The sequence below is a fragment of the Hydra viridissima genome, unplaced genomic scaffold (assembly GCF_058129835.1).
Source record: "Hydra viridissima isolate aposymbiotic clone 2 unplaced genomic scaffold, HvirCarnegie_v1 scaffold_1, whole genome shotgun sequence".
NCBI lineage: Eukaryota > Metazoa > Cnidaria > Hydrozoa > Anthoathecata > Hydridae > Hydra > Hydra viridissima.
In genome coordinates, this window is record NW_028324300.1 from 25,983,543 (window position 1) to 25,999,845 (window position 16,303).

A 16,303-nucleotide genomic window follows, 5' to 3' on the forward strand; every position below is an offset into this window, starting at 1 on the left:
CAAAATTTTTAATCTAAATTGAAAAACTATACTCTTTGCTCTCTTTGTACTTAAAGGGCTGTTGATACGTAACGATTTCGGAATAAGTTTGTGCCTTTCACATTTTTGCAAAAAAATATATATATATTTTTATTAACATAACATACACTCTTATACAAGATGTCAACATTCAAATATAATATATATATATATATATATATATATATATATATATATATATATATATATATATATATATATATATATATATATATATATATATATATATATATATATATATATATTATTGGGCCACTTATAGAAACAGAAAACATAATTTTTAAGAAACCATTTATAGCATCTTGCTCATTAACACATGAAAAAGAACAAAATTTAAAGTTACGATACAAAAAGAACATGAAAAAAAATTTTCACAGTTAAAATTTTAAAAAAGCAACACAACAGAATTATGCTATGTGAGGAGTATTATTTTTAAACAATATCAGATTCAAATTTTTTTTTTAAGAATGTTTTAATTTATTACTTTATTTTAAGAGAAATTGTTTTTTTCATATATAATACTAATTTGAAATATAAAATGTAATTCTTCTTAAATAATATGCAGTATAAATATTTGCAAATAATGTTTTTGTTATTAGACCTATATCCATAATCAGACACAATTTTTTTATCCATAATCAGACAAAATTAAAAAAAAAAAAAACCGTCCAAAATTTGATTTTTCTTTGTTTCTGCAAAAATATCTCTTGTGAATGCTTCAGCACCATAATCTTTATTGCTTTTTTGTATGTCATTGCCTCCACAATAATATTGTAAAAGGGCAATGTTGTGAAGCACAAAACAGGATATTATTATAGCTATGGAGTTAGCAGTTTTTTTCGTATGGGAATGTTAAGACAAGGGTATTGTTTTTTTTGATATACCAAAACAATATTCAACAAAAACATTCAACATGTGTGTACTTCTTAAGCTGTAATTGTATCTGATTTCACTTTCATTTTTGAATTAGAAAAAGGTGTCATTAAATATTGTTTACAAGGATAGCCAGAATCACCTTAAACATGAACATGTTGGCAAGCTTCAAAAACTTGTTTAATAGCAGAGTTAGCAAAACAAATGAATCCTAAACACTTCCAGGCCATTGAACACAAGCAGATAAAATTTCTTTTGAAACACAAGCAATGATCTGGCAATCCAAAGAAAAAAATCTCTTTTTGTTTCGATATTTTTCTGCGCTTTCTCCACAAGGAATTATTATAGGAATACGTGTTCCATCAATTGCTTCTATACATCCTGGGAATCCTTGAATTTGGTAAAATCTAAATAATGGTTGATAAATGTAAATATTTTCTTTACCTAAGAAAAGTTCAAAGTTTGTATGAAATTACAAAATCAGATATCCATGAAAACTTATAATTACTTTTGCTGAATTATCAAAGAATCAGCTTCTGTTGGAAACTTTATGTACTGATATCTTTTGTTGGCAATTTGAATTGAAATGTTTTTAACTACTCGACAAACAGTTGACTGATTAACTTTCAGCTCCTCCAAATCTCCTATTACTCTCTAAAAGAGTGTACTTAATTAGATCAAATCATACAAATTTAAATGTGAGGTACTTTATTTATTGTTACTTGAGTATATGATTATTTTATTTGTTTTTATAAAATGGTGTTATTTAAAAACATAATACAAAATCTACAATAAGAATACAATAAGAATACAATACAAGAAAAAGGTACCATTGTCTGATACCATTTCTTGAATATCTATTCACTTGGAATGAACCAGTAGCATAAAACCGAAATGCAATAGCCAATTGTTGTACAGATGAAAGAGGGAACCCTCGATTGTCAACATTGTTGTTAATAATGTCATTAGCTAATATTAAAAAGGTTTCTTTGGAAAATCTGTAGCGCCTTTTAAATTCTATATCATTATAAACTTCTATTCTATATCATTATAAACTTCTGTCAATAATAATTCTTGGTATGTGAATTGGCATATTTCTTCTTCTTCTTCTTCTTCTTCTTCTTCTTCTTCTTCTTCTTCTTCTTCTTCTTCTTCTAAAATTCAGCTCATACCGATTCATTTTTGAACGTTTTAAATATAAATATATTTTTTTAATATTTCATATTATAACTACTTCTTCTCTTGAATTCTCTTTTACTCCTTTTACACGTATCACTTCTTTGTATAATTGCAACTGTTTATTACTAAGTGGAATTTACTTTTATACTGTATCACAAAAACGTGCCTTAATCAACAGCCTTTTATAATGCTAGGATGTTCGACATTTCAAAAAGCTAATAAACATTTCTAATGGCATCAAAATATGACATGTTGGATCATTACATACGAGTTACAGGATGTTTTAAAAGACACACGTTTTCACAATATTGGTATTCAGTTTTCTGTAATGAATTCATTGACAAATATACTTTCACAATGTAATCTTTTAATTAATCACGTCAATATACCCAAGTAACTACTTTTGCTTGTTAAAAACTCATTTTCATATTTGCAAAGGTTGTAATAAGTTATATAGTTTTAGTAAAGTTTTGTTACGCATCAGCAAAATGATAATGGCGGTCTGTTTTTTTTTTCAAGTTTGGTTTCAAGATTGGTCTGGAGCAGACTTGAAAAAATGACTTGAAAATTCAAATGTTCTCGTTTTTCAAGTCTGACTTCAGTTCAAGTTCGCTTCTTGCATTCCGTTCAAGTCAGACTTGAGATTTGAAGTCTGACTTGAAATTTCAAGTCGGGTTCTTGCATTGGGAAGGAATTTTTGCTCTCTCAAGTCTGGTTTGAAGTCAGACTTGAAAACGGTCTATTTTTAGCGGTTTTCAAGTCTGACTTGAGTTGAAGTTCGCTTTGTGCATTCGCTCAAGTCGCACTTAAGGTTTGAAGTTCGACTTCAAATTTGAAGTTCGGTTCTTGCATTCCACCCTAAATGAGAAACATTTTCTGACTAATATTTTTCAATCTGTTGAAGAAAAACAGAAACATTGTTATTTATTGCATGATGAGGTTTATGTTAAAAAAATGTTGTTATACCATGGTGGTACATTATTCGAAAAAGCAATCGACGATTCAACTTCTCTTCCAAAAACTATATTGGGTCTAATGGTTAATTGCTTATTTGGTGGACCATCGCTCATTTCCAAAATGAAACCTATAAGTAAATTAAACTCTCCTTTCTTTTTGAAAAAATTTATATTACTATACAATCAATAAAGGAGTCTTCGGGTCAAGTTAAAGCTATAATATGCTATGGAAATAGAATTAATCAGGCAATTTTTAAAATCTTTGAAAGATCAGCTCCAGATAAACCCTGGTTGACTAATGATGGTATTTTCTTAATCTTTGATTATGTTCATTTGCTTAAAAATATAAGAAATAATTGACTTACTGAAAAAACTGGTCAACTTATTTTTATGATAAAGGAGTATGTAAAGTAGCCCAACGGGATCATCTTAAAAAACTTTATGAACTTGAATCTAAAAATTTAGTTAAACTATCCAATTTAAATGAAGTTTCAATATTTCCAAAGCCAATTGAGAGACAGTCAGTTTCTACCTGTTTAAGGGTATTTTGTGACAAAACTTACCATGCTTTAATTAATCATCCAGGACTGCAGCATATAAAAGAAAGACAAGGTACAGCAGATTTTATTAACATTTTTGTGTCATGGTGGAAAGTTCTCAATGTTAAGGGAACAGGTGCTCATATAAGATTCAATGATGTACTTCAAGCAGTAATTGGAGATCCAAATGATAATAGATTAGAAAATAATTTGAATTTTGGAAATATGGCTTTAAAGGTGGGTGGAAAGCAAGGTAAAAGGGAGAAACAACTTACTTGTGACACTGCACAGTCAATTTACTACACATGCAATGGTATTGTTGAACTACGTAAATCATTATTGGATAGCTCACATCAATAAGTCATTCTTTTAATTGTCTTGTCTATGCGAGCGATAGTCTCATTGAGATGCTTAAATCTTGACCTTTCCTTAACCTTTTCCTTTTACACTTTTACATCCTCTCTATACTTTTGCGTTTTGGTAGCAATATCACCAGCCAAAATACTTAACCTTCGTTTCAGGACTTTTTTTTTAGGAGATAACTGGTCAGCTCTTAACCTGGATAATGATGGTCTTGAATCAGATGAAGATAAAACTCTAATATGTTTAGGAGATGAGTTGACTGACAAAGATGAAATAGTGTTACATGAATTTGGGGTTGACTGTAATGACTGTGCTGCTGGCAATACTGTCATTTGACACAAGAAAAGCTTATTGCAAAAGTCAACAAAATGTTTAGAATCTCTTAAAAAATCGCATGCCAAGTTTTTTGATTCTTTAACAAGAAGTTTAATATGACTTCTACAAATCTTGAAGCCATAAAGCTTTTTGACTTGTTCATTAGTTGGCTTTTTGTGATTCATCATTGCTGATGAATATAAACAGTATATGTCCATTTCTACAGTCTATGTCTATTTGTGAAGGCATTTTGTGCTAGATCTTTTTTTGCTGCACCACGAAGCACACGCATATTTTTTTTGGGTCCCATGATACCTTAAAATGTCAAGTATAATTATTTTTAAAATGAATAAAATTTTTTAAGAGAATAATGTTTACTTTAATTTCTTTTTTTTTTTCAAAAACAGAAATCACTTAATTCTGTTTTAGACAAAAACACATGAATTGCTTAATAAGATGACAAAAGTGCACATTATTGTTTGATAACAATTATGAGCAAGTTTATCATAACATAAATATTATTTGCATGCTAAACTTTTTTTTTAAAAAAAATGACCATATGATGGATCATATAATGCACACCATCCGATACCTCATTCACTCATAATCATCATAAAAAATTTATCATAATAAATTATCAATAAATTAAAATATAAAATTAAACTATTAAATGAGCATATTATTATTAAATAATGCAGTATTATTTAACAACATTAAACAAAAACAATAAAATATATTTTATGATGATAGTTATAATAATTATGATAATATAATGCAAAGAGATTATTATGAGCAAATCAAAGGTGCATCATATAGATACTTTTTTCAAGTTGTTATGCTATTATGATGATATTCGTTTTTGTTTTTAAAGAAATTGGCTATAATTATGATCTATTTCATTTTGTTAGAAAATCGTTGGGAGAGCCGCCTCCCCCCCCCTCAATCCCCCATTATATTGCAAAAAATATTAAGCTTAGGTACCTATTCTGCTACAAAAAATTAGGTGTCTGGTACATAAAATTTTTCAATGAAATTTCGTATACACATAAAAAATTAATTTTTAAACTGGGCCCAATACATTTAAAAAAAGACTCAACATACCTTCGATATCAATTTTATATTTGAACTACAACGAAGTTTTTCAGAACAGTAAATTCAATAATAGCAGTGGTAGCTGCAAGAAAAAGCAAATACAAAAATGAAGTTTAAATATGTTGATATGAAATTCTAAAATTAACACGACAAAATGCATTCTTACAACACAAACGCCAAGTACGCAAGGATAAAATGGTCGCAGATTTTGATTACAAAATCGGTGCCGTAATTGGATGGATACGCACATACCTAAATATTAAAAAACCAAAATACTTAACGATTACATCATCATTAATTTAAAATTCTTTTAACTAATTAAAGAGAAAAAAAAACAAAAACGGAGAAGACTGTTATATATATTAAAAGCTCTGATCTAAAAACGTCATTTCCCTTCCTTGATGGTTTAACGCTTCAGCAAACCTTATTTGTTAATTATGTTTAATCCTTGCGTTTTTAATATATTTTGTTGTCTTTATTGAAGTGACTTTATATATTTGATTAAATTGTTGTGAGCCCGCAACAAAATACAATATCAAGTATTAGGCTTATACCCCATTCACACCAAAAATAAAACTTCATTAATCGTGGTTATTTAAACTAGTGACGCATTTTTTCCGTTCACACTGCTTTTTAAAACCTTGTTTCAAGAGTTTGTAAAATATGTCTGCGCAGATCTGCGCAGACAAAATATGCGCTTATCTGCGCCGACGTCTGCGCAGACACTTTAACGGAAACGAAAAATTTAAGTTTACTGAATCAAATGTCTAAAATTACTTTTGCATAATTTAATTATGCAAAAAAATAATTTCAGACATTTGGAAAAACTCGTAAAAAGTATATAATTATGATAAATATCTACTTTTTACGAGTTTTTCATTACTTATCTGTTTCTTTTTGGTTCGAGCTACATATAATCAATCTATATAAACTTTTGTAAGTGTTTCCAAATACAATTTAAAGTGATTTAGAATCAAGAAATTGTGTATTTTTTTCGAATAAACAAAATTTTTTGATTCTAAATCACTTTAAATCTTTTTTGTTACATGCTAAACAATCATTCTAATCACTTTTGTTACATGCTAAACAAATGCCAGAACGCTTCTTTCGATCAAGATTTGTCAAATAATTCGAAATAAAATTTCGAATTATTTGACAAGTCTTGATCGAAAGAAGCGTTCTGGCATTTGTTTAGCATGTAACAAAACTGTTCAATGCTCGAAAGAATGCCTTGCAGCAAATAAAAGATCATCGTGTCCAAACGCCAATGTCGAGGAAAAAAGATTGTTTTCTAAGCGTAATTATGAATCGTCACATCTAATCAATGATTCTCAGCAACTTCTATCTACGTCTGATTCACCGACGCAGCGTCGACGCAACGCACCGAAGAGCTCAAAAATGATATCGACACGAAGCTTGCTAATTTCTTTTACCGTACAGGTATATCATTTCGTTTAGTCAAATCGGAGGTTTTATAGGTTTTCGTTAAGTCGCTCAATCCATCGTATGCATCTGTCATCCCGAATGCTAAAGCCTTATCAGGATCTCTACTCAACAAACAATACACAAAATGTTCTAATTCTGTAAAAGAAATTTTGATTTCTGAAACAAACTTAACACTGATGACTGACGGCTGGACGAACATAAGAGGCGATCACATAGTGAATTTTTGTATTAAAGCGCCCGATCAGAAGCCTTTTTTTACACCTCGATAAATACATCCGCAATCATTCAAAATTCATCTGCAGTTGCCGCGGCAATCTTACAAATTATTGAGAAGATTGGCTCACAAAAATTTACCAGCTTCATAAGCGACAACGCTCCTGTTATGAAATCAGCTTGGAGGATCATCTAGAAGAAATATCTACGGCTAGCGAATGCGGAGCTTATGAAGTCAACTTGCTTGGGAAGGGCATAGTTCCTACAACTAAGGCCACAAAAACAGTAAAAGATACAGAAAAAATTGTCAAATATGTGAAAAATCATCACATCGTGAAAGCAAAATTTGATGAAAGACGAATTGCAGCAAATATTTCTCTTTTACTGTCCATGCCTGTATCTACACGATTGTTTAGTTATTATAAATCAATGAGCAGTCTCCAGCTATCAAAAAAAATTCTTATCAAGTTGGTAGACGAAGAAAGTACATTATTGAAGGAAATTCAACCAAAGAATACATCTGCTGATGTTATGGCGTTGATAAAATCTAACCCATTTTGGGACCGTCTCTCTAAGCTTGTCAAAAGCATTGAATTTCCTTTCAACGTGATTGAAAAGCTAGAAAGTGATGAAGCTCCATTTTTTCTCGTGTATGATTATTTTGGTCAAATGTACAATTCGTATATGGACGATAAAGACATACAATAAAAAGTGCAATCTCGCCTCGATTTTCTCTTTACACCAGGTATTGGATTTGCTTTCATATTAACGCCCAAAAATGCCGCAGAAGGTTTATATTTGAATGAAGATAAAACCAATTTTATCACTGCTACAGTTGAATTCGCCTAGAAGATCAAACCTGAAAATGCTGACACTGCTGAGGATGAATTGATTGCTTTTATAGGAGAAATGGCTGCGCTACCCGAGAGAAAAAAGGAAACAATATTCAAGGTGAACGCGCGAAATTATTGGAACATTATTGGTCGCGATAAATATCCTGCTCTTTACGAAATTGCTAAGCCTATTAACGAAATGATCTGCTCATCGGCTACAGCAGAAAGAGCTTGGTCGACCTTTCGATTTATTCACTCGCGACTAAGAAATCGTCTTACGAATGAGAGAGTTGAAAAGTTGGTATTCTTGTATACCATTAGCGTGCTGATGGACACAAATGACAAGACTGATTACATTCTTGAAGAAGGTGCAATTCTCAATGAAATTGAATGTCAAGAAATCACCGAACAGGCGCCAGCATTATATTTTTTATCACTGTAAGAATCTTTGAAAACTTCTATTGTTACTAATCACTGAATTTATAATAAAGTTCAAATACAACTTAAAACATTTTTTAAGTTTAAAACTTTTTTTGTTGATTTCAAAAAATCGTCAGCAAAGCAGTAAATTTTGTCGGCGCCGACGTCTGCGCAGACAAATTACACTCTCTGCGCATATCTGCGCAGACAGTCCGCACCCTACTTGTTTCAAATATATGAGTTTAAAAAAGCTGTAGCTAAATAAAACACCGTTTTAAAAGCAAGTGTTATTAAAACTCGGTTTTGTTGGTGTGAATGGGGCATTAATTTTATTAATAACATTAAAGTTAGTTAATTGGGCATTTAAATTATTTTTACATTTTTAAACACCTAAATAAATTTATAGTAAAAATTTAGAAGTGCTTTTTTATATTTTTAATAAACATTCTTGATAGATAAATCAATTAGATATGATACAGAAAGCCCCATGAAGCATCCTTCAGAAGCTAAAGCTAGTAAGTTATTAGTTATGCATGAAGGTTTTTGTAAAATTGAAAATTCCTATTATAAAATTGTTTAAATGTTTTTAAGAAAAAAAAAACCAGGTAATAGACATTATTAATCCTGTTTGCAGGTTTTTTGAAGTTGAATTTTATTTTAGTTAAAAAAATTTCAAAATTTTGTTTTAGTTGTGTTTATTGAAATGTTTAAATCTGAGAAACTTGATTTTGCTTTCTATTCATGAAACTTTTATGCTCATGAAGAACTATTATGGCATATTTTATTATTCAGATGCAGAGCAGTATAAACTGAAAAAGCAAATTAATCTTAAAACATTTTTTAAATTACCCATAATATTTTAAAAGTTATAAAGCATTTAAATTTTTTCTTAAAACAAATTAAAAGAAAGTCTTTAAATGAATCTTAAAATTCTTTCTGTTTGTAAACTGTTTGTTAAAATTGATTATAAGAAAACCAGGTATTTTAGCTTAACTTTCTGGGCTTGCCATTAAGATGCTAGTGAGTAGCAGTATAACTGTGCTCCTAAACAAACTTAGAGCCTTTTCAATCATTAGTTTTAAGCCCAGGAAACAGGGGGACTCTGGTGTGAGGTCCTCCTGTTAAGATAGTTAAAGTTTAAAGGTAACTTGTTGAAAGTAATGACTTGTTTGGCATGGTATAAATTCATTCTTAACTGTTTATTTTTTTAAGGTTGACATTTCGCTTATAAATTTTTCTTCTCTGTAAAAAGTCAAGATAATAAATGTAATCATCTTAATCCAACAAGAATATGATTCATTTTAGCTATCTTTAACACATTTTACTGGGAAAAAAAATCTCATAAGCTGAAATAACACTAACATTGAAATTATAAACACATTGGAATGAACTTTGCAGGAATGCCAAGAAGATACTCAGATTTCCAGTGTATAGGTTGGAAAGTCTAAGTATCTTTTGAGTATTCCTGCAAACCCTAAAAAAATCTTGTGGCACAAAAATTTGAATTGTTTTCTATGCAGTTCAGAAATGTATTGATTTCATTGGTTGAAAGTAATCATTTTCTAAATCTAAAATAAAGTTCTTTAAGCAGCAAATATGGTTCCTAAATATGAAAAGTGAAAATTTGCTACAGCTTAATTTTGTCATATAAATGGGAAAGGAACCATTTTCTAAAAGAGTTGGTACTGTAAAAAAAGGAGTAATTTAAAAAATGAATAATTTAAATGAAATTCATATACTTTTTGTATGATGATGAATAAATTATTAGCAAGGAAGAAGGCTAAATAGTTTGTTAAATATGAACAATTTGAAAAATGAAACAAATATATATATATATATATATATATATATATATATATATATATATATATATATATATATATATATATATATATATATATATATATATATATATATATATATATATTAGACATGTCCAAAAAACAACTTTTTTTAAAAATGTCTGAGCACAGCCGCTAAATGTGTTCTTTGTAATAAATTAATACTAAATTTAAAAAATTTTTGAATAAAAAAAATTTTTAGGGGTTGCTCAAGACCCTTAAACATCAGACAAGTCCCTAATATTTTGAAAAAAAAAAGTTTTTTAAAACCATATCATGTTGGGTCTCAAAAGAAGTGAAATTTTATAAAAATTTCAAAAATATTAACTATTTTATATAAAAATTACCAGTTCAAATTTTATGAATTAAAAACTATCGTTTTTTAACAAAAAATAAAAAAGTGCATATTTTTAAAGTTTTTTTTAATAAACTTTTTAATTTGTGTTTTTTATAAACTTTTTTTATTATTTTTGAAATTTTTATAAAATTTCACTTCTTTTGAGACCCAACATGATATGGTTTTAAAAAACTTTTTTTTTCAAAATATTAGGGACTCGTCTGATGTTTAAGGGTCTTGAGGGACCCCTAAAAATTTTTTTTATTCAAAAATTTTTTAAATTTAGTATTAATTTATTACATAGAACACATTTAGCAGCTGTGCTCAGACATTTTTTAAAAAAGTTGTTTTTTGGACATGTCTAATATATATATATATATATATATATATATATATATATATATATATATATATATATATATATATATATATATATATATATATATATATATATATATATATATATATATATATATATATATATATATATATATATATATATATATATATATAGTTATTAATCTACAATGTCCAGCTGAAAACTAATTAAGCGAGATATAGCTGGTTTTTCATATAAAGTAGTTAAGTAAAACAGTTTTCCTAAAAAATACAAGTTTTTAATGCAAAGATTATACACTGTGTGAAAATGCATCTTTGAATTTTAAATAGTTTTGATAAATGAGTTTATGATTTGAATGAAAAGTAACTAAGCTTAAAATCAGATATTTTTAAAATTAAAACTGTACTTTAAAAAATATAACTAAACAGAAAATTTTGCAAGAATCTAAAATTTAATGTGATTATTTAAACGGATAGAATAATGGATAGTATTTTTTAAATTTTTTGACAAATTTGTTTCTTTGTTTATTATTTAATCCAAAGACTGCACATTTTCATGCATCTTTTAGTGGTGATTATTTAATATTCTTTCATGATGAGATGTTTCATTGATATTTCAATAATATTTGATATAATGCAATTTTATTACAAGAACTGTAAATCTTAAGTAAATTTGATTGAATAGTATTTGATTCATGTTTCCTAACTTTAATTTAAATTAAGGTAATTCTAGTCTTTTAGAAATGATAGTGCTTTAGTTGCACTTTAGTAATTAAGTTAAGTTGATTGTATCAAATGCAGCTGTTAATCACTGTTGAACTAAGACATTAGTTTTGTATTCATTCTTGTGTAATTTTACATTTTACAAAGCTTATAATTTCACTTAATCCCCAGTCCTTTTTATAAATCTCATGAAGTTTTATATCTAATTTTTAATGCTGCTGCTGCTGATTTTCATAAAAAGTTTATCCTTTATTATTAAGTTTTTTTGATTATAATTGTATTTTTACTGTTTGGAATTTTTTAAAACAGGTTTAAAATTTGTTTTATTCTATTCATTTTATCTAAAATATTTGATTACTTTATTGAGTTTTTTTTTCATTTTGCTATAAATCCATTTTCTATTTCTTTACTAAACACAGCACCAAGCAATATACAAATACATTAACTAATATCAAGGAGTACAATATGTCCAAACAACATCCTACTGACTTTATTCATGGTTTACTTAGTTCGCATGTTCATAAAGCTTATAAAGTTTGTCGAGAAGGTGGTACTGTAAAAGAAGGTGATATTGTGCAGTTTACCCTTAATGCAAACAACGACAATCTTAATGGAGAGTTTGATAGTGCTAACTATAATAACCAGTTAAAAGATTGGCATGTGCATAAAAAGTATGGTGATACAACAAAGTCCTCTAATTACTATGGTATTTTGTATGTTAATGATGTTGTTAAGCAAGCTGTGTTAGCTCACTGTGGTACAGATGTATGGGGCTCTCTTACAGGACAGAGTAACACGCTTAAATCTGCCTGTAAAATGCTTACCAAACAAGTTGGTAGTCAGCAAATGGCTGTCTACAAATCAACTGAAGATGCGGTAAAGATTGTTTGTTCTGAAGGATCTCATACTGAAGGATATAGCCTTTCATTTACAGGACACATTCTTGGTGGGTGGCTTGCTGAACTTAGTGTACTTTTTTGCCATCAAGATTTTAATTGTGGTATTGCAGATAATGTTAAGTCGGTAACATTTGATAGCCCTGGTACTGCAGGGCAAGAAGTAAGCTACAGATCAAGTATTCAGAATGAAAATACCACTAATGTTTTACCTTTTTTAAATATGGTAACGTACTTATCAGCTCCCAATATATTTAATATATGTCATGGGCATATAGGTAAAGTTTATAGTTTATCTACAGATGCACCAAGTGTGCCAGTTATTCCAGATAAAAAAGGTGTTGCACATTGGATATCTTCTAGAATACCTACTTCCATATCTAAATTTATTGCTGAGAAAAAAAGTTACATTAATGCATTATCGGCAGGTAGTAACTTAAATTTAATGCTGGCAACATTTGATCCTAAAACTGGTATTCCTGCCCCTAGTAAATATAAAGAAGTATTAGATTGGCCAAGTATACAGTATGGTCCTAAGTTTACTAATTATATTTCAAAGCTTTGTACAAAAGGTCTTGAAGCAGGTATAAGAATTGGTATAACCACAGCTGGTGGTACTCCTCATCTTGCATCTCCTGTAGCTGCATTGACAGCTCCAATAGGAACTTCACTTATATCTAAATTGATACCAACTACTACTTACTGTGTATTAACTAATATCGTAGTTGGTTTTTTAGTCAATGATCACAAATTAGAACAGCTATTTCAAACTTATAAACGAAATAACACTACTAATATTATAGTTGATTTGAGTTATCCAGTACCAGAAGATCAAAAAAATGAAAAAGATTTTTACTTGAAGTATAAAGGTCATTACAAGGTTAAGGAAGTTGATTTGACCAAAGCTACTTTTTCAGGCACACAAGGTACCCTAGAATGGTATTTGTGGCAACTTAGTGGGTGGAGTGAAACACAAATTAATTGTAAGTTTTCGGACCCTACTACTGCACAAGAGTTATTAAACTTAAAAGGGCAATATACTATCACAGCACCAAAAGGGCAAGGACCAGCTATAGGAAATAGAGAAATAGAGTCTATTAATAATAGTAACATGCAAAAACCAAAGGTAGAAGAACTAAAAGATAAGATGAGCATGTTAATTAAGAGTGATAAGAGTAATGATGTAGTTAAATTATTAGGAGGAGAAATGCCAGTAACAGAAAGAATTTTAGACATGCAAGAAGCTGCTAAAAAGTATGTTAAGGATTTTTCTGCTAATAATGTAATGACAAAACAAAGACAAGACAATAATAATATTTTTTCTCAAGTTGAGAAGTTAGTGGACGACCTTGGCAAACAAGAATATAGTCGTGTCAGTACAGTATCGCGAGAACATTTATTGAATAGCTTATATTGTATGCATGCATTAGCTAGTTATTATCTTTATGATAAGCATAATGGACAAAAAGCCCGTGAAATATTACTCAGCTCTAAAAGACTAGCAGAGGAATATGTATTACATAAGTCTGATGACAATTTTAAGGAAAAAGTCAAAGCCAATTTTGATAGCCTAAATGAGAAAATATATGCTGAGCTTGTTAAAATTAAACATTTGTCAGAAATGTATACAAGTATCATCTATTTATTAGGTAGGACTTATATATATCAAGGTGATAAAAATGATGGTGAGAAATATTTTGAATTATCAAAATATTTAGGAGAAAAATTAGGACTTTTTGAAGGATATTTAAGCAGTAGAAGTGGACTTGGGGTAATAAAAATGTGCCAAGCGGAGGAATATATAAAGAAGAAAGAGTACCAACAAGCAGAAAGTAAATTAAATGAGGCTATAGAGTTATATAAAGAACTAAAAGTTAACAACACAACATATAAGAATGAATATAAGCCTATAGAAGAAGGAGAGTATAAGGAGGTTACCCCAACTAAAGATGCTCACAATCAAGTAGAATGTAGCGAGCGGTTAATTAAATGCTATATGCAACTTACCATACTGCCAATTAATTATGTTAGTGAATTATCCAACCAGTTTATTGGCAGCGATGAATTTCCTGGTATATTAAAGCAGTTAAAGGATATTGCACCTAAAAAGATAGCGTCTATATATAATAGCTTAGGACAAACACTATTAACTCTATTTGACAAGAAAGTAGATTTTAGGGAGTTTAAGGCAGCAATCGCTGAAGAATTAAAATCAATGAAAGAAAAAGTTAATATTACAGAAATAACCGACGAGTTATCATTTATCAAGCAGATATTTGTTTTAGCAGAAAAAAAAGCTAGTGTGAGTGACTTTGCTGAAGCAGATGCTCATGATGGTTTGAGTAAAGTATGTGAGAGACAACTTGAGCAAGAAGAAGTAAAAGAGAATCTTACATTAAAGAAGCAATTAGAAGATGAAAGATCAGAGCATGAAAGAATAAAAGATGACATAAATAAGGAATTAAATAGAGGAACTAAAAAAGAAGCTAGTGGTGAAGCCAACCTAGATATCGAGGTAGCATCCAGTTCTGCAGAGATAGAAACCGAAACTGCCAGTTCTTCTACTAATGTGCCTAACCTATCTGGTTTAGTAATACTTCCTCATAGTTAGAACCACAACTAGCACAAAAAAAGAAACATGAAAAATGTTTAATATGTTAAATAAATATGAAAAAAGGTATAAATGATGCAAGATTTATTTATAAAGTGAATTGCCAAGTACTTTTAAAAAGAAAAAAAAAATTTTCTTTTAAAACATGAAACATGGAAAAAAATGGAACGATTTTTATTTTTAATAGGAGTTTTTGTTGCGAATATTTGTTGTTTATTAAAATTAAAGAAGTTTTTTAAATACTGCGAAAATCACGGAAATATGATAAAATGGTATTAATTTAATGTAATAATAATGGAAATTTAAACTAATTAGGTTGTTCTTTTGTTGTTGCAAATGGTAGCAGTTATGAAAAAAACATTTGAGTTTTTAAGATTCGATTCGATCATTTTTAGAACGGAAATTTTTTTTTGATGTTGATAAAAAAAAAAAAAATAAAAATTGGAACTCGGAAAATCGAAAAACAAAATTCTAGCGAATTTTTTAAAAGCTTCGAACGGTGGACTTTTTTTTTTTTCTCGAAGGAGGAAGGCGGTTTAAAATTTTTTTTTGTAAATAAAGTAGTGTAATTTTATTAAAGATATTAGGTTTGTGTTTTGTTTCGAAAAACTTTCGGTTGTTTTCAAATCAAGTTTTTTTCAACTCCAATCATTTATGTTGGCTGATTTCGTTTTTCATGTAACTTGGATCAATTTATACTTGCCGTTTCCATAGCAATTAAAATGACCTTACGAAAAAAACTTTGAAAAAAATTTTTTGTTAAGATAGCTGTCAAAGAGGCGTGGGCATAATCTAATTTTTAGGATGTTGTGAATGATTTTGAATGAGGATGATTTGTAAAAAGTTACGGTAGTCAGAGCTAACCTAATCCCTCCCTGACCCCTATCCGGCCTCTTCCTAGTACTACGTTTTCTTAAATTATTTCTTTTTTTTTTGGTTCTTTCATAAATTCGATCGATATTCATTAAATGATCAAAGTTGTTAAATTCTGAAAATCGTCGAGTGAAGAAACTCTTAGAATAAAGTTTTCACTGCTCACTGTGTCTTAATAATATGGCGCATATGCAACAGGCCTCCTTCTACAATTTGTAGGTCTACTCATGGCCTACTATATTACATTGCCGTGTATGTTACATTGTGGAGGCCGATTCTAAGAGGCCTATTTATAAAAAAGATGGCTGCGCAATTACAGAAAAAAAACATCTCATGCGAACTTAATATAATATTACGAGTACAAATAATAAGTATTCACAGAAAACTGGCATTTTGTGTTTTCATACTAGCGATT

General features: G+C 29.1%; 1 protein-coding gene and 1 pseudogene across 1 annotated transcript; both read left to right on the forward strand.

The window, feature by feature from the left end:
* The first annotated feature begins 7,444 nt into the window (after positions 1–7,444).
* On the forward strand, positions 7,445–8,290 carry LOC149894118 (uncharacterized; annotated as a pseudogene).
* Positions 8,291–8,702: 412 nt separating this feature from the next.
* Positions 8,703–15,323, forward strand: LOC149894119 (uncharacterized). The gene is made up of 2 exons (XM_090097063.1): positions 8,703–8,783; positions 11,928–15,323. Exon 2 carries the CDS (start codon positions 11,974–11,976, stop codon positions 15,013–15,015), a length of 3,042 nt encoding a protein of 1,013 aa, XP_089953189.1. The 5' UTR covers positions 8,703–8,783; positions 11,928–11,973; the 3' UTR covers positions 15,016–15,323.
* Positions 15,324–16,303: the final 980 nt, after the last annotated feature.

What these genes read in the sequence shown, in the direction of transcription:
- LOC149894119 (XM_090097063.1), top strand. Translation starts at nt 11,974, where the DNA reads ATGTCCAAACAACATCCTACTGACTTTATTCATGGTTTACTTAGTTCG.